Source organism: Melopsittacus undulatus, chromosome 1 (genome assembly GCF_012275295.1).
Source record: "Melopsittacus undulatus isolate bMelUnd1 chromosome 1, bMelUnd1.mat.Z, whole genome shotgun sequence".
Lineage (NCBI taxonomy): Eukaryota > Metazoa > Chordata > Aves > Psittaciformes > Psittaculidae > Melopsittacus > Melopsittacus undulatus.
In genome coordinates, this window is record NC_047527.1 from 24,174,375 (window position 1) to 24,193,035 (window position 18,661).

Here is an 18,661-nt window from a genome sequence, read left to right on the forward strand (position 1 = left end):
AGGTGGATCACTTCTGCAGCAGTGATGTCTATCATTGTTCAGCTAAAGTTAGATCAACCAAGGAAACTGTGCTCTTTCCAGCACCCAGCCTTCACTCCGGCGAGACCACAGCTTCCTGCTCTGGGTCTCACAGACAGCACAAGACGATGCAGTCGAGAAGGCAGCTGCATTCTTGCTCTTCCTTGCTCAGCTTTCTTCAGAAGAAAGAATGGCTTTGGGCATCCTCATCTTTCAGTCCCAACCATTCTATGATTCTCTGATCTTACAGGATCTGCTAGTATTTATTGCAACAGTGTAAAAAGTCCATTTTACTGTAGTTTTGGCCTTGCTATAACCAGTCAGTACAGTACCATCAGAAGTCATGGATTACCAGCAGACATTACAGTTGTATCTTTGAAACAGGAAGAAACTCCAAGGCATTGTAAAGGTTGCTCAGAACTCTTGAAATTAAATGTATATTCTGCTGGTGTGTTCTAGCCTACTGAATAGACCTGTGATACTCTAGATTGTGTATTCTCTATGTGCAATTTAATTCATGATGAAATGCATCTCATCTGATTACTATTAAAAAAAGTCTACCACAGTAAGCATGTATGTAAGCAATCTGAAAGCATAAAGGAGTTGAAGTGTGCTGGTCTGGGTCACAGCAAAACTTGGAAAATCTGGGAAACTATGTCCTGGAAACAGATCACAGAGCTATGATTTAGGGGAGAAATCCCCCAAAACAACAGTAATTTTACCTGACACCTTCAATCACTGATCATAATCAGAATATATATTTCATGCAGAGATACATACAGACATAAAATACACATTTTTTATACACACCTATTTATATCCAAATATAAATTTGGATATATTTATTTCTATTTATATCCAAATATAAATATAAAAATTCTATTTCATATAATAGGATAGTCTGTATTTCACAGCTGGTAACCATGGTCTCAGTTTTGGATAAAGGCATGGAAGAGCACACAAACATCAATACATATTTCATGGTGCCAGGAAACTCCATCTCCCTTTCAAACAATCAGAAAGCCCAGCTGCTGGAAGAATTAATGCATAAACTTGTATACTTCAACATCAGTGCATTTCCTGGCTGGACTAAAAGGAAGCAGACTGATGAATGGTCAAACTCAGAACCATGATGAATGAAAGATGTAAAGACACATTTTTTGGGTGTCATATGACTGATTTTTGGAGAAGCACTTCATAGGGTATGTCTACCATCTTCAGAATTTAAAATAATCTCAAGGTTTTCATATCAGTACATGGTAGATTACAACAAAGGAGTAAAATGATAGAAAGCTCCAATAAATGTAATAATAACCTGTAAAAAGTCAAGACAGATGGTACATTTGTTGATTAAAAAAATAAAATAAAATGAATAAGCAGTTGATGCTGCATAGCAATTTATTTCCAGGTGACATGCTTGCTGTGGGGAGGATCTTGAGGGAGAAAGACAGAGTTCAATAGCTCCATATGAAGCACCTCATGTTTTGCTGCTCATCCTCATGCCAGTGTGTCTCAAGAGGTCATCACAGCCAGCATGACATATGGATCCAGTCTGAGCATGATGCTATACCTTGACATCTGCAAGAGTACTGATGCTGCCCCACCAAGACACATATTTGAGCCACGATGTAGTCTTCACTTGACTGAAAATTGCATATACAAATAATACAATACAAAAATCACTTCATTACTGCAGCAGAAGAAGGAAGTTAATTCATTAAGAACTACATGGTTTTGTGAAAGGCTATCAGACTTCTCAAATGAAAGAAGAAATCAGTTTGTGTCCCAAACAATCCATACTTTCTGAACTTGGCTTTTATTACTTCTTTTTTTACAGAAAAAAAGCTGTCACAAGAGAAAAATATTTACTGTGTATACATTATTTTGATAAAAACCTGTCCAAGACAACAAATAAGATAAAAGGAATTAGATTCCTTAGAGTTGTTATTAAATAACTGCACATAGATATGTCCATATGCCATATAACTACTTCTAAACATCATTGTTAACAAGTAAAGCACCACCAGAAATTCTTCTGCATTACTAAGTAACAAAGTTTGAAGGCATTAAGCACCCACCTCTTTTCCATCAAATAAACAGGTTACCTTAAACATCACTTGGAAGGCAGAATTACATACATTTAGCTGTGCTGAAGTCAAAAACATTGCCAGATTAATTACACATTGAAACATCTAGCTGAGGTACCAAACAGTTCAGAAGACTTTTAGGCATCACTAGCTCTGCATTTGGCGTAGTAAGAGTGCAGCAACAGAAAGATGGTATTTTCTTTTAGCTGTACTGATGGTGTAGGAATGATTATTAAAATAACACACATTGTATGTTTCAGAATTACCACTTTTTAAAGGTTTTTAAAAGAGTACTAAAGGCATGATTATACAGATTTGTGTTGAGGTATTATTTCACATAAAATATTGCTTGTGTTGGAATCAACTCAGCTTTTCTTTCATCTCTAATACAATACCACAGTACTCTAGAGTCCACCTGTCAGTCCATATTTAGGAGATTCATAGGTTCCACCACCAATTAGCAAACCAGAAGTCACTCATTACATCTCCAAACACAAGCACAAACCAGACATCTCTAAATGGAAATAGAACACACATGCCCACGCACCCACACAAACAGCCTACACTTTCTCCTGTTAGATTTTTGGTTAAAGGATTTGTTATACAAGTTACAGCAGTCATTAAGAAGGGTTTCAATGACAGCTTACAATCCCTACAACTTGCCTGCACAGCTCCTAATCACGTGAATTGCATGGGAAAGCTCATGAAGGCTCATAAGATTTGGACATTTGCAGATGACTTAGTAAAAATAAGATGGTAAGAATAAGATTTGGTCCCTAATCTTCTGCCTTTCAGTAACCAGCAATGTCACAGAGCAAATAGTTTGAAGAATTTTCAAGGCCTGTTAAACCTTTTGGCCTTCTTCCTTATTTGTGCATCTCTTACTTACCCCTTCTCAATGGAAATTGCATTTAAGATTGTAGTGTATTAAACTGTATTCCATTTACTTCAGAAGAAATAAAAGCAGTATTTTTTAAAATAATAGGAAAAGAAGCTTCTGAAATGCCTTAGTCTCAAACATCTCCTGGCAAATCTATCAACTGAATTCAAGTATGTGGTAATTCAGGAAGTGAAAGAGCATTAAGACAGAACTACATGTCAGTTTAGCTGTGGCTTGATTAACCCACAACTGTAATTGTGACAGGTGAGTGCCTGAAAATACTATACTCACTTCATTTTTTCAAGGTAATCTTTCTGCCTTTAGTAAGATCAAGCATATCAGAAACTGGAAACGTGAAGGAGGAAATAAGACAGCAAAACAGCAACACAAATTGCTATGCAAATTCTTACATCAGCTGTTAGATGGCGGGGTACATGCCAGCTGCACCTCCTACTATAGGAGCATCCTCAGAGACTGGGGTATTAAGACACAATGGAAGTTTTAGAAATCAGTAGGACAAGGATTTAAAAGAAAAACAAACAATCAAAACAAAACCAACAATCTTCACAACAAGAAACACCAACAGAGTTTTCTGTTTGTTTAATAGAGGCTTGCAAGGCACATGTTTCACCTGAATTGCAACATCTACAGCAAAACAGATCAAACCTTGTTAAATGCTTCCCCAGCCCTTTCAGGGAGTTAAACCTGAGACCTGGCTGAAAACCAAGCTCAGGTTGTGTGCTAGTCTGATGTAATTATGTTCTGTTCTTGTCTAAGGGTTATAACAAAAATTACTGCTTATTTTTCACAGAAGGTGGAGATTAAAATAGACAAACTTTTGCTAATCGATAGCTGGATAAGAAATTCAGACTCATCTTTCTTGGTAAGATACGATTCTTCCAGTCACTCATTTTACAAACGATGCCCTTTTTACTGGAACAACAGCAGTATTTCCACCACATAAAAGGTTCATTCTGTTATTTAAGGTTGCTGTGCCAACTGTGCTGCAATAGAATTTTCTCTAATATAAAAAGCAAGGTAAAAATCTTAATGATTCTCCTAAAGCAGAATCAATTTGAAGTATCAAGAATACATCTTAAAAACTATGACAAAACTAACAACTAAACTATGTCACAGTTCAAATAAAGTTCAACATGTTTGTTTAAACATGTAGAAAGGCCAACACGCTACAAGGTAGTTTTCTTTAGAAGTACAGATGGCCTCTTTTATGTTTTTTTTCTTAACATGTGTGCTCTACATACAAGCAGTCAAACTATGTGGGGTAACACATACATACAGTACTGCAGTAAAATGCAATAGGCAGTAAAGGATAGTTAAATATTGCATCTTGGCATGGCAGTCTAAGGCATGAAGCCGTAAGCTGTGCGACTCCATCCACCCAAGAGCAGTTGTAACCCTGAAGTTTGCTACCTAGAATGCCTTATTGCTGCTATGAAATGATATTCATGAATGATTAATTTCAGGCGAGTAAATGACTGACACACAGACATGTAACAGTAACTCAAACAAATTTAAACTGTATAAGGAATGCTAATCTTACTTCCAAATATTACATCTACTTCCATACTAGCACGTAGAGAGAAGGCTCCTGCAGGCCTGCCATAGCTTTTGTTCTTATACAATAATTGAAAAGTCCAGTTCCGTAAAACGTGCACTTGTGCGTAAGCAAACAAATGCAGACTGCATTTGGCCAGAGACACATACTGCCCTCAACATGACTGCATCCTGAGAAAGCATATTTACTTTAAATTTGTAACTCAGTTATATGGATGGTCTCTCTCAAATGACTATACCCAGTGTATTCTGTGGATTTATCTGAACATTGGTTTCCAATAAGATATATAATTTAACATCTTGCCAAGACTCAGAGGCCTAAAAATATAACTGAATGTAGAAAATAGATTACAGACATGTTGACTTTGATAACACTAAAGCTTTTTCTTTTAAATCACTCCAGTAGCGATAACAGGTTTTAAAACATCTCAGCACTACCTGTTCGTGTGAAGTAAGCAAATGCATCTGCATAGAGCAGAAAAGAATTACCCACATCACCAACATGCTGCAGTTCTTAATAATTTCAGAGTTAAAATCTCTGAATTTGCATTTCATCAACAAATGTGGCAAGGATAGTTTTGCAGCTTTCCTTTGCAGAATGGTTTGCAGATTGTTCAGTTGAAGGTTCATCCTATTGTGCCAGACCCTTCATTACAGACATCTGGGCTCCAAAGGAACATTTGCACATGCCTGACAGACTGGTCTCTGGGCCAGGTGTTACATGAATCCATAACTGCAGGTAACCCCTAGTGAGTGAATAACCTCTTCCAAAACTTACATCCTGGCTTTTTGTCCAGCTACACCTATGTAAGCAAAGCTACTGTTACCTTTTACTGGATTTTCCACTTACAACACCAGGATTAGGCCCAGAGTTGTAATTAAAATATCATTTTCTCTTGAAAGCATATCAGCCATCAAGAAACATGATGAACACATAATATGTTAAAAATAGTTGTAGATGCAAAGGGAGTCATATAAGGAAGATGAATTTTAGAGGGAAGCAAGATTGCAGAGTAAGTTCCCAAATTTTGAAAGATCTCAGTGTAGTTACATAATTGGTATAGAAATTGCTATGAAAAACTGTACCGTTATGTATTAATGGTGGTGATTATAGTGTTTTAAATTATAGTTATGGCAATATCTTATGTTGCTATAACATAATAAGTTGAATGAAATGAGTATCACCCATCCCTACACACAAACACACACACACAGAGGTACCAGCACGCAAGCAGAGGGGGTGAAACAGAAGTGCAGAAGTCTCAGTAGCAAACCTACTTGTTCTGCTACACTTGTTTAAAAACAAGTATGGCATACTGTTCTATACTGGCCCATTCTTATAGCTGCTGAGACACACATATACATACACACATACACACTTAAGCATGGAAATCCTGAAGACAATTCTTTCCATACTGAATATCTGACCTAGTCAACTCCTGCTAGGTGTAAGTCCAAGCACTTCCACCATGTCTTCTACATGTCTCTAACAACGTAGAGATCAGTGCCTTAATCCAAGGAAGTGCAGTTTAAATAAAATCTTCCTTATTTGATTTATACAAACGCTACAGCTACACATACAATGCATGAATGTGTGTTTGATAAATGTAGAAATGCTTACAGTGGAAGAATCAAAAAAACAAAAATCCCAAACACTTACTTGAAAAGACTCAGGATACAGACTGCTTTCTTACTAGAAAATAAAAGCTGTACATCTTAAATGAGCTCTTTAAATAACTTTTCTGCATTTACTGAAGTCTATCCATATCAGCTCTCTAACACTAAAGTTAGAAATCTCATTTACAGAAAGATGATTTATAATGCAAAGAAAAATGCAAAAACCTGGAAGACTGTCACATTTTGTAGAGACTGTAAAATTGACAAGTTTTCTCATTTCCTTCAAGGATGATATCTGTGTCTGCTGATCTGCAGTTCAAAGAATTCCAGCTTGGTAAAATAAAGTTGTCAATACACTGCATATATGCACATGTATCTGCAAAAATAACTTCCTTGATCAAAGGGTACTCTTCCAACTGAGTTCCATTCACAATCAATCCTCAGAAAGAAGCCTGCATGCTTTTTCATGACTGGAAGGATATCACAGTGTTGATTTTATATACAAAGTAGGATCTATTCCAGTATACTCGAGTAAAATAATTAACATATGGAGAATAGTTCATTTTGATTTCATGACAAAATCGTCCATATTTTGAGTCGGCATAGCTGTCGTCTTCCTCACAAACCACCTGCCAGAAAAGAAGTTCTAATTAAAATAGTGAAGATAAGCGGTTACAGAACATAACTCTATACATTTAATTTACTCCTGTATTCTGTAAATTTAATTTACGATAAACATTCGCATGCTGTATGATGAGAACATATTCCTCAATAATTTAACCATCTAAAACAGCCTTTGTGAATTAATACCTTTGCAGGATAGCAGACATGAACTTTATTTATACAATAAAGAATGGCAGCGGAAATTATCCACATGTCCTGTTCACCCAGTGCTTCAAACCTGACTTGCACATAGCATACCACCTGTATAGGGTAGGAAACTCTCAATGATGTTTTCCAGGCCAAGGAAGTTTGACATACCTAATAAAGCCTGAAGACACATGCACGTATCATCCTATAAATTCCAACCAACTGACTTGGAAGTACTTGTGCACTTTAGCATCTACTATCCAATATTCTTAAAGAAATCCCTTTGCTACTCCTTCTGATGGCACAAATTTACATGGGTTTAAGAAAAGCTGGTAGGACAAATTAATGGAGAAAAGTCTATCAGTGGCTACCAAATGCAAAGACATGTCCTATGAGCTACAATCCTTTAGCAACAGACTGCTAAAAACCAGCTGTCTATCAATAATCATATGCTCTCAGCCAGTATCAGAAGCAAGACATCAGACTAGGATTACAGGATTTTGTTCAAGCTAGAAAGTAATACTTACGTCTTTAAACACAGCAACTTGGAAAACAGAACCTGTCAACAGCATAACAGCATACCCACTGTCTCACTTACTTTGGGAATAAGTAAATGCTGCAGTCTCCAACTACATCCGCCCTAGTCTCTAGCAGTTGGGAAAGCCTTGATTATCTTTCAATACAACTTAAACAATTTTTGTTAGTAAGCAAACCTGAGAGTTTTGTTTCAAAGCTTCTGAGAGAACACACTGCCAACAGTCAGGAACAAGCTATGGCAACTTTCTGACCCCCACTCTCCCCCCCCCCCCAAAAAAAAACCCCAACCAAACAACCAACAAATTAAAAAAAATACCCAAACCCCACAAACAAAACAAATCAAACAACCAAAACCCCCACAACTTTATTCTTGTTGGAAATTAAACTCTCATCATGAACCTTATTTTCCTTTTCTTAATCTCTCCACTACAGACAGGATAACCTTTTGTCACTTTGACAATCCTCATTATACAAAAATACTAACAGTTTATGTGTACTGTCAGTGCTGTGTGTGGCACTTATCAAAGACAGACTCCTTGCATTGGATACTGTCTTTTGATGTTAGAAGCAACTGGTGACTCCCTCTCTCCTGTTGACCTGAGAATAAGCAACCAAACCCTAAGTGAGCTAAGGGCCACTCCTGCCTTTGTAAAGGCAAAACTTCAGGTGGATTCACAGGAAGCAGAAGAACAAGTGGCAATGAGATCACTCTATAAACCCCATCTCAGTCACTGCTTCAGCAGCAAGATTGGCACTGTCAGTATTGAGGACACAGCAGGGTGGCAACTGAAGCAGCATTCATGTATATACTCATAACTCTGCAGTTTATTCAGCCAACAATCTTTCCAGCAGCTGTGGCTTAAACTATCTATTGGGGTGCTAACCTATCTGCAAGACCGAACAGACTTGTGACCTCATCAGTACCAAACAGGTTGCATTGGATTGAATGGCAGGCTGGTCTTCATCCCAAGCAGTTTTAGAAGAACTCAGTTTATCCATTTTAAAATTTCATCTTCAAAGCTAGTAAGGAATGCCCTCCGAGGCAGGGCTTTACTCCTTTTGTAATAACCTCTTCAGGTGTTACAGTCTTAAATATTTCTATATAATTAAATGGTATTTAATGATTACTAGAAGAGCAGCACAGGTACTAACCTATCAGAAGGGATTAGGGCAGTTAAAAATAATATGGGATAAGATCACAGGTGTGCAAGAAACAGACAAATTAAAACTTAATTCAGCACTTAAAATTCATGAGTCTTTGTCTACATGTCAATTACAACCAGAAAAATAAGATCAGCCTTATAAGAACATTTCTTTTAAAATTAATTATTTGTGCATTCAAACATTCTTTTTTTCTTACTGTTACTTACATGACCATTAGCAATGTCCAACAGATCTTTAACTCTACATCCTCTTACAGGTCCCACTTCATTGCAAATTGAATCTTCAATAATCAGAAAATTGGCTTTGTAAGACGTGAGTATCTTATAAATATCCTCTGCTGACCTCTTTGAATAGATCTGATAAATCTACAAATTAAGAAAACATATTCATGCAATGCAAAAACCAGTGATAAATACTTGGGGGAGGAGATTAACTTATCTGCAATAATAAATTATATGTATACACCAAACTATAAAATGTTTGGTTTTGAAATCTCCAAAACAAGTGATGTAATGGCCAGCTGAATGGGAAGTATTTGTCTCTGCTGAAGGTAAGCTCTCATTTTATATACTCCAAGTGGCCTGAAAAGTCTTCAGAAATAATATTTTGATCTTTGTTTCTGTCCAGATTGAAGCACTGATAATCTACTTGATATTCCCTTCCCTGTCTGCTAGACTCCTATGTCTTACTTCCTTCCAGTATATTTGATGTTTTTCCTCATTATATTTGGGTGAAGACAGTTCCTGTGATATGTCACATTAATAGAACTGGATACTTACATTTTCATTTCTTTTCAGAAGATCATCATCATTATACAAAGGCAAGCTTGACACCATCCATCCAGTACAAAGCTTAATCACACCCATCAACTGTGGGCTGCCTGCAAACACAGCAGCCACAGGAGCTTGTCGCCTGCAAAAGCAACGTCAACATACATCTGAGTATAGAATGCATTTCTCAAAAAAATGGTTTTAATTTTATACACTGTATGAATCTTCTTAAGGTATGAATTGGAGTACATGAAGAAATTGTTGGGGGTCTAATTACAATTGATGTTAATGCTGCAGTGACAGTAGTTTCCTTGCCAGGAAAAGCTCAGACCTGCAGCAATATGGAGTTTGCAAGGAATTCCTCCTGTTGGGGCAAGGGCTGGACATTCTCCTCCCCTCCCTGCAATCCACGGAGCACCATTCAGAACGGTGATGCGGTCCTGGAACACATCAAACTATTGCTCTTCTGAATGGTTGCTGACTTGTGACAAAACAGGCTTGAGAGGGAGGGCAGGTAGAAATAGAAACATAATGTTATCTTGAAAGTCAAAGATTTGTAATTATTTTCATTTGATCTCTAGGAGCATATATTTCATTATCTATGAGGAAACAGTATGATGCTACAAAATAATGTCTGCAGTAATTCTGTTTCTGGGTTTGGTTTAATCTTTTCATTATTCACATTCCTGCTTTAGTGAAAGAAAACAGTCATTGTCACACTTTATTACAGACTTTGGGCAACATGTCCTGCAGAGAAAATTCAAAATAAGCTTATATTATCAGAGAGAAAAACTTAAGAAAATATACTGTAATGATGACATTCAATTAAAATTCCAATATGGATATCTAAGTATACCCCTTAAAAAATAGTAACTTAAAAATTCCTGATTTTCATTAAAAATATGAACAGCTCCTACAAATAAGGATAGTCAAATTGCTCTTAGCTGAGTTAATCTCAATGCAATTCACCATGATTAATTATGTGCTTGAAGTGTAATGCATGCAGACTTATGTAAAAGCCATTAGGTCCTTGGCATTATTCCATTTGCTGCTGTGAAGAGCTACAGCAGTGGCAAACAACATACACTACTATTAACAGAAAGAAGAAACTGGCTGGAACTCCACAATTACCAGCCTTTCCTCTCCTGAAGATGAACAGGTTGCCATTAAAGACTGCATAGACACAGAAAATAATATATATAAAAAAATACAGTTAAAGGTAAGTTATCTGAACACAGGGGATCTCATTTCCAGAGAAGTGCAGTTCCTAATGACATAGTTCAAAGTTAGATTGAATGAGACCAGAATCCAGTTCTGAAACTTGGTGAGAAGAAACACACATTTGTGAAAATAACTTGACTCAGTATTAGCTATGTATATGATTCAGTATGAACTATTTAACATAGCTCAGTGTCTGCCATGCCCTACCTAGCCAGACAGGCAAGAACCCTTCCAGCCTTCTGGTCAAAGGGGAAGCCTGAACTGTTATATACATGTTATACTGTATGTACCTTGACTGAAATCTGAATGGTGACATTCAGGCATTTCATTTCACTGGCTCATGCACACAAGAACTGCAGTGTTTCTGCCCCCTGTTGGCACCCCATGAAGCATGAGAGCCAACATGAATCCTGTAATTATTGAAAAGGTAGCATGCAAAGAGCCAGGTACTGAGATGTCCACCTTTAATTGGAAATTAGGTCTAGCAATGATATGAAACATGATTTGCTTGGGTGTTTCAGGATCTTCTCTTGTAATCAACGATAAATACATTCCTGTTTCTTTCCACAGGAATAATACCAAACCTAAAATACACACTTCTCCTCCCATAGATCATGGAATGTCTTAGCAAGGGAAAACTCAGATTAATAAAGGGAGCTCCACAAAATGCTGAGATAAAAACACCCTAATATAAAGCAGTAAAACAGAAATGTAGGACTTCAAACTTACTTTATCCATGTCATAAGTTCTACTGTATCAGGATCATAGAATTCTTGCAGTTCTGAAAGCTCTGTCATTATCCTAGGGAAAAACTGATGGAAACATATATATCTTTCGTTACTTACAGTTACTATGATGAGATGCTCTCTAGATTATTTAAGTCCTTAAGTAACACAACAGAAATGTGTTTCATCTGAGCTTTCCCTTCTGATTGGTATTTTTGTTTGAATATTTTGCAAAACACAGTTTATATTTACCTAAAAGCAAGAGACCATCTCCAAAATAAGTATGTTAAACACAAGCTCTCACCTCTCTCTATTTTATTAGAATACTTATAATCAAACAAACCAAAAAAAACCCCAATAACAAAAAAACCCTTTAGGACAACAACATCCATCAACTTTAACTGGTCTTAAATGCATCAAAACCATAGTTCAGGTTTTCAAACACATATACATACAAGTAAGGGCACTGAACCAAGAAGCTGATAAATGTCTCATGGTAAACCTGCTTGAGCAGGAGGGGTTGGACTGTTGTGACTTGTCAGAAAGACACTATGCAAGGACAGGAGTAAAGAAATTTCCTAGAAGAGCATTAGGTGGGTAGTCTGCCTTTTGGCAGACTTGCCTCTGGCTTTTACTTCAACCAGTGAAGTACAGTATACTGTAGGAAGTAGGACATCTCAGTTTACATTCCTGGAAAACATTTTGGGAAAAGAAAGGATTCTGGGAAGTCAAGCAGAATGCCAACTCCTTCAGACCAGCCCTGATTGGAAGTCTGCACTATGGCTTCCCCATCCTGTCAGGTTTGAGGGGTGAAGGAACAACAGGTCCTTCATTAGGATGTGAGATTTTGCCACTCCTTTAGCTTATTTCAGATAAACATTTTAAGAAGGCATGGCTAGAAGCTGGTCAGCCTCAAGGAGCTGGAGCACATTCATGCTGTTGTAAATGCTAAATGAAAGCTAGTGGACACTAGCTGTTTCTGAAAAGGATAAAGTTTACAGGTTATGCCAGACTAAAGGAACAACTTACCTGGGTACAGCCAGAGAGGACAGTCAGAAGTGGGAGCCTGCTTTCAACTGAGGGGTTTCCACCCCATTACCTGGACAATTCAGCTGTCAAGTGATAGCAGTTCACAACCAGCCATGTCAGGGTAGCACAAAAACAGCTCCCATATGTCTGTATTGGGGCTGAAAGCTGTAGCAGTGCTGTAACATATAGACCTGATCTGTCCCCAGAACAATAGACAGACAGAAAAAGGAACCGCTACTGCCACCTCAAGGAGAGCCAGCTTCACTCATCAATCAAAGCCCTTGGAAAAATCTAGTTAGATGAGGGACTATGTCAGACTGAGTCAGAATATGGCCAAGCAGAAAGATGCTGAGCTGTACACTGAGCCATTTATAGCCACGATAACAGATTAAGAGCCTCAAGGCATTTGTGCTGTCCCATTACCATTAATCAAAGTTTTTAAACTCAGGGATGAGTTATGAACCTGGAGAGCAAAGCGGTCACCACTGCTTAAAAGCAAAAGCTGGCTCTGTGATAGATGAAGCACCCTAGAGTCCAAACTCCCACACTGCTTTTATTAAAAATGAATCAGAATCAGAATGGGTTGGGTTGGAAGGGACCTTAGAGATCATCCAGTCCCAACCCCCTGCCATGGGCAGGGACACCTTTCACTAGACCGGGCTGCTTCAAGCCCCATCCAAGCTAGCCTTGAACACTGCCAGGGATGGGGCAACCACAGCTTCTCCGGGAAACTTGTGCCAGTGCCTCACCACCCTTATAGTAAAGAATTTCTTCCTAATATTTAAACTAAGTCTCCCCTCTTTCAGTTTAAGGCCATTTCCCCTTGTCTTATCCCTACATGCCCTTGTAAAAGTCCTTCTCCAGATTTCTTGTAGGCCTCTTATAGGACTGGAAGACTGGAAGTCTGCAGTAACGTCTCCCTGGAGTCTCCTCTTCTCCAGGCTGAACACAGCCAACTCTCTCAACTTGTCTTCATAGTTCTGAGTTACCAGAGGGGCTCAAACCACGGCAGAGAGGTGCTCCAGCCCTCTGATCACCTTCACAGTCTTTCTCTGGACTCACTCAAGCTCTTTTGTTGGTGCCCAGGGCTGAAGGACTGCAGGTGGGGTCTCGCAAAAGCAGACTAGAGGGGGAGAATCACCTCCCTGGACCTGTTGGCCTCTTCATGTAACCCAGGACACATTTGGCTTTCTGGGCTGCAAGCACACACTGCCAGCTCATGTTGACTTTTTCGTCGGCCAACACCCCAAGTCCTTCTCTTTGCGACTGCTCTCAATCCATTTGCTACCCAGCCTTAACTCAGAATTATTTGGTCAACTAGTTTCCTCTATTATAATAGATTTCATAACACTTTTGAGCAACTGTAGCTCTTTTTCAAGAGAACATCTTCTGCTCTGACAGAAATGTCTGAAGAGTCAGCTTAAACTGCAATCAAAGTTTTTATAACAACATTGATGTTACAAAATGTGTTACAATACTGTTGGTCATGACTGGCTTTCATATTTGAATTCTTATAAAGTTATCCAATCTATTTTGAAGCTACATCCATGCAGCAGAGCGTTATAATTTATGGGATATTTTCCATACTTTTTGCACTTACAGAAGTTTAAAAAACAATTTCCAAATACCCTTCCCCTCCTCAGGGTGTCTGTGACTTCCAATAAAGGACTAAGTATTTATTTTGAACATGGAAACATCTGTAGCTTTTCTTCCCTGTAATGCAGTATACACACACCTCTACACAGTGCTCTGCATGAAGGATTTAACTCCATTATAATTTGATGGGAGCTTCTCAAACAGGTTATTTGTATATGGCCTCCCACAATTTTACTTCCATTTAACCTTACTTCCTCTCACTAAAACCAAGACTGGGGCAACACAGTTTTCAATATCATGAGTTTTTATCTGGCAGTATTTTCTCTGTTGAGTCAGCTCATATATCCAAAGCCTAATAGCTGCATATAATAAAGTCTTCATTTAAATTTAAACACTTAATTACAGTAAGCAATCATTAACAAACTAAATTGCCAAATAATTCATACTGCAAAATGCAAACAGTTTTGCTTAGAAAAAAACCCAAACCTAAAACCAAACATACTTTCAGTGGATGACAAGCTTTATATATATGCATTTCATCTCACCAAGCATGTTTCATTATATTCGCTCATCATTTTGACTCATAGTGTGCCCAAATACAATACAAAAAGAAACAAAGGTACTTTTCTTACCTCTTTCCACAAGCTGAATCCAATTATTGTGGGAACTGCCATACTCAGAATAAGAGCCTAGAAAATACATGTTAGAAGAAATGGATTATGCATCATTCTCCAACCTTGGACTATCTGTTGATTCTGCTCATATAGTAAGCCATATTTATGCCAAAAACTCCGAGTGACAGTGGATGAAACTGGTTTTCTAACAGGCAAAAACTCTTCACACACAAGAATTCGCATAATTTAGCATGGAAGAACTTATTTGACCCCTACCCATGGCAGGGGGGTTGGAACTAGATGATCTTAAGGTCCTTTCCAACCCTAACTATTCTATGATTCTATGACCCACAATAACTTTGACCCATCAATACTGGGGAGGGTCAATTACTACTCAAATAACAATGATGCAACATGAACATGATATAGGAAACAGAAGAAAGCAAACACCTAACATACTAATGCAGTGAGAGAATCTGAGAAAGGAAAAAAGTATGAAACAAGCATTTCAAACCTCTGATCTTGTTGATGCTTTCATTCACATTAACAATATTAATACGCAAAGCCCAGAAACCCATTCTTCAGCTTTGCAAAAAGGAGAAAATAACTTGCATGGTACAGGAAACATTCAGTAAGGAATGCAGACAAGGCTTTCTCTTGATAATAAGCTATTAACATATCTACTACAGTAAAAAAACAGGTCTATACAGCAGAAAGCATAAGGTATATAGAAGAATGTGTTTACCATGTACATGGACATATTGCTGCTTCTTTATTGGAAGAACACTGTCAATGTTTCTGATATAACAGTGTATGGCATTTTCACAAGTGACACAGTGAATCTCTGTTTAAGTATTTATTCCTATAAGCCTCTTTAAATTAAGGTATATCATTATTTTATTAATAAAACAAATGCACAAAGCTACTAGAAATCACACAAAGCAACTGTTGACATATTAAGAATAAAACTAGGGTTGGAAGTAGGGGAGTTGTTTACACTGCAGCATAAGCTCATCTTTAGTTGCAACACTTCTCTATAATGGCCACATGTAAACAAATGTATGCAAAGTAATCCCACTTACCAGTTCTTATGAAGCAACTTTACTCTCAGCAATTAAATACACGTAACTACCACATTTTTTGCCTCATTTCCTAGTGAAAAAAGGCTTATACCAATGCCTGCCTGCATGCCTGTACTTGTTCTCCCACATTACTCCTAAAAAGTAATTTGGGAAGTAATTGGCTTTCTTGGCCAGTCTTAACTAAATATGATAGAGAGATTGAGGTCTCAAACGTTTGTTAAAAGAAATTAAACAGGTAAGTGAAAGAGATATGATGACAGCCTTGCTTCTTATGAAGACAGGCTGTAGTGTGAGCAGAACTTTATCACCAGGTACCAGAGAACATGTGAAGTGTGATATTTAGAACAGAAGACAAAGAAAAGAAGACTATATGAGATCTGCTCACAGAACTACATGCTCTTTTGCTGAGTTCTTCTATGGGTCTTAGGTAACTGTGGTTGGAAAAGTTATATGCTCACTAGCTGTAATTCCCAAGACATTGGCAACAGCAACTCACCAGCAATATTGGGTGCACAGCCTTCAGTCGAAGCCACTTGAAAAGTGTCATCCAAAGTTCAGGAGAGCACACACCAAATGCAGCAAGCATACAAACATATGGTGTCCATAAATACTTCATTCTGAAAAACACTGCAATAACTTAGCTGGGACTCTGCGTGTGCCTCTGTATTCAAGCTATTTATACAAACATTCAGGGTTTTTTCACTTCAAACACAGTCCAGATGTTCAAGCAATTCAAGATCAAATTTGGTGGCACTGAAGGGTAAACCAAGTTAATCTCTAGCAGAAGAGCAGGAACCTGATTATCTGCTGTAAGATGTAGGAGCAAGAGCCAAGGTAAAAGATGACAAAACTATTCACGGAGTTCAGGAGAGAATGAAAGAAAAGCAGAGACACTTATAAAGCCACTTGGCTGTTGCAATTTTCCAGCCAAGCAAGGATAAAATCCAGCTATTCAACAAAGCTGTACAGAAATTGTACTAAAAGGGATTTCCTGAAGAAAGAAAAGAAAAATATTTCATAAACAATTTATGATTTGCTGGTATTGCCTGACTCTTAGCAATAAACCAGTCAAGTTAAAACAACTACATGGTGACACAAATGTCTGCTCACTTTAAGAATTCATGAATATTCACATTTAATGATAATGAGCGTAATACAAGTCTGCCACCTTCAAGCTGATTTAGCTGAAAGCCAAGATTAGAACAATTATGTTTTCCAAACATTAGCTTCTGTAGCTTTAAGGAGTAACACAATACCCTTTTTTGCTACAGCTTTAACATGTTAAGCAAAAGTATACTTCATGCTAGCTTAGACTCAAGAAGATGAATAAGAAATCTTTCATGTCCCAGTATTCCAGGACATAGACTGTTCATCAAAACACCACACAACACCTTGCTAGAATACAATATTAAAAGAATTACAGAGCACAGTTCTACATTTGAATACTATAAAGAAAGTTATTAAGACTTGCTTCAATGAATGCCTCAGATTTTGGTGGCATTAAAGCTTGGAAAACAAGTTAAAGAGACCAAGCACAATTCACCATATACCTGTACCCCATTTATAGTCAAAATGATCTTTGCTCTCTCCCCTACTAACATCTAGTACCACTATATGCCAAATAGGTTTCTGAAAAGGAGTGAATGTGAATCATGTCTAGTTAGACTCTGTTGCTTTCAAAAGAGATACATCAAAATGAGACTTACCCTTCCAAACACATCGCTAGACAACCAAGTAAAATTGTGTGAATTACATGATAAACTATTTCTGGCCTCTCTCCAATTCGACCATCCTCAAGTTTAACTGTCTCTTTCAGTGGTTCACCACTGCAGTTGGAGAAAATGAAACACCACTTAATTCAGACATTATCTCAGGCAGAGGTGCCAATAAAAATACTTTTATGACCCTTAAGTCAGCAGTACATTGAGATCATTCTATGTCATATCATACAATATTGTTGCACTGCTTGTTTGGTTCTTGTACTTCACCAGTGATCTATCAGTACCCTCTGTCCCTTGTTTCAGACTATAACCTCTCTGGAGCAACAGCTGTGAATTAATACAACAGGATCACTGCCCATGACCATAAATCCTATTTTAAGACAATTTAGCACCAAGAGACAGTCTAATTTAAAAGCATGCACATTCCACAAACATTTAGATGAAGCATGCTGTACATGTGTTCTAAGTTTCTTCGTATCATTAGCTTGGTGAAGAATTATGGAATTTGTACGATGTGTAGGGAACATGTATACCACTTTATGACAAAGATAACAAAAACTTTTACTCACATAGTAATAAATTGTAGTTATATATTATAAATAAAAATAACAACCAAAATCTCACAACAAATGTTCTTCTACAAAGAAGAAGGTAGCAAGGCACACAATAAATTACATTTTATGCTACCATGATGTGATTTCAGGTTACAATTTTATAATAAACTTCCTCACAACAAATGGAAATAGGAGGGGAAAAGGTTTATTTTAAGGTTTTTCTTCAAAAACCTGATGGACATCCTGGAGTCACTGCTCATTACAAAATAGTAAACAGCTATTTCAACTACTAGCAAAAAATAAGAAGTTTGTTTCATTGTTATGAATATGCTATCACACATCCAACCCAACAAATATTTTCATTTATAGCAGTATAATCTTTATCTATTAGAAATCTTGATCCTTGAGAAAATCTGTTGATTTTTGATACAGACAAGTGAGAAATTTGCCCTAATACTTGAGCAGTTACACTGTTCATCTTCTGCCAGGAAGACATAATTCCCTAGCTATTGAGTTTCCACAAGTTACACTAGGATATAGCACTGCTATTCTTGGTGTGTAAACAGACAGCTCCACTACACCTTTTCTCAAGGGAACTGTGAATCACTGTAAAGCTAAAAATAATTGACTCAGTTTTACTTCAGCTCTGTTCTAAGCAACA

At 37.4% G+C, this 18,661-nt stretch overlaps 1 protein-coding gene across 1 annotated transcript in view; it reads right to left on the minus strand.

Moving 5' to 3' along the window:
• Positions 1-1,815: 1,815 nt before the first annotated feature.
• DPY19L4 (dpy-19 like 4) overlaps positions 1,816-18,661 on the minus strand; it is a 33,966-nt gene continuing 17,120 nt past the window's right edge. The window contains exons 13-19 of the mRNA XM_005150868.3: positions 17,432-17,551; positions 16,222-16,342; positions 14,662-14,718; positions 11,409-11,491; positions 9,468-9,600; positions 8,895-9,053; positions 1,816-6,806 (exon numbers count right to left, since the gene is read on the minus strand). Coding sequence (XP_005150925.3) covers positions 6,642-6,806; positions 8,895-9,053; positions 9,468-9,600; positions 11,409-11,491; positions 14,662-14,718; positions 16,222-16,342; positions 17,432-17,551 — 838 coding nt within the window. The 3' untranslated portion in view covers positions 1,816-6,641. The remainder of the gene's footprint in view (positions 6,807-8,894; positions 9,054-9,467; positions 9,601-11,408; positions 11,492-14,661; positions 14,719-16,221; positions 16,343-17,431; positions 17,552-18,661) is intronic.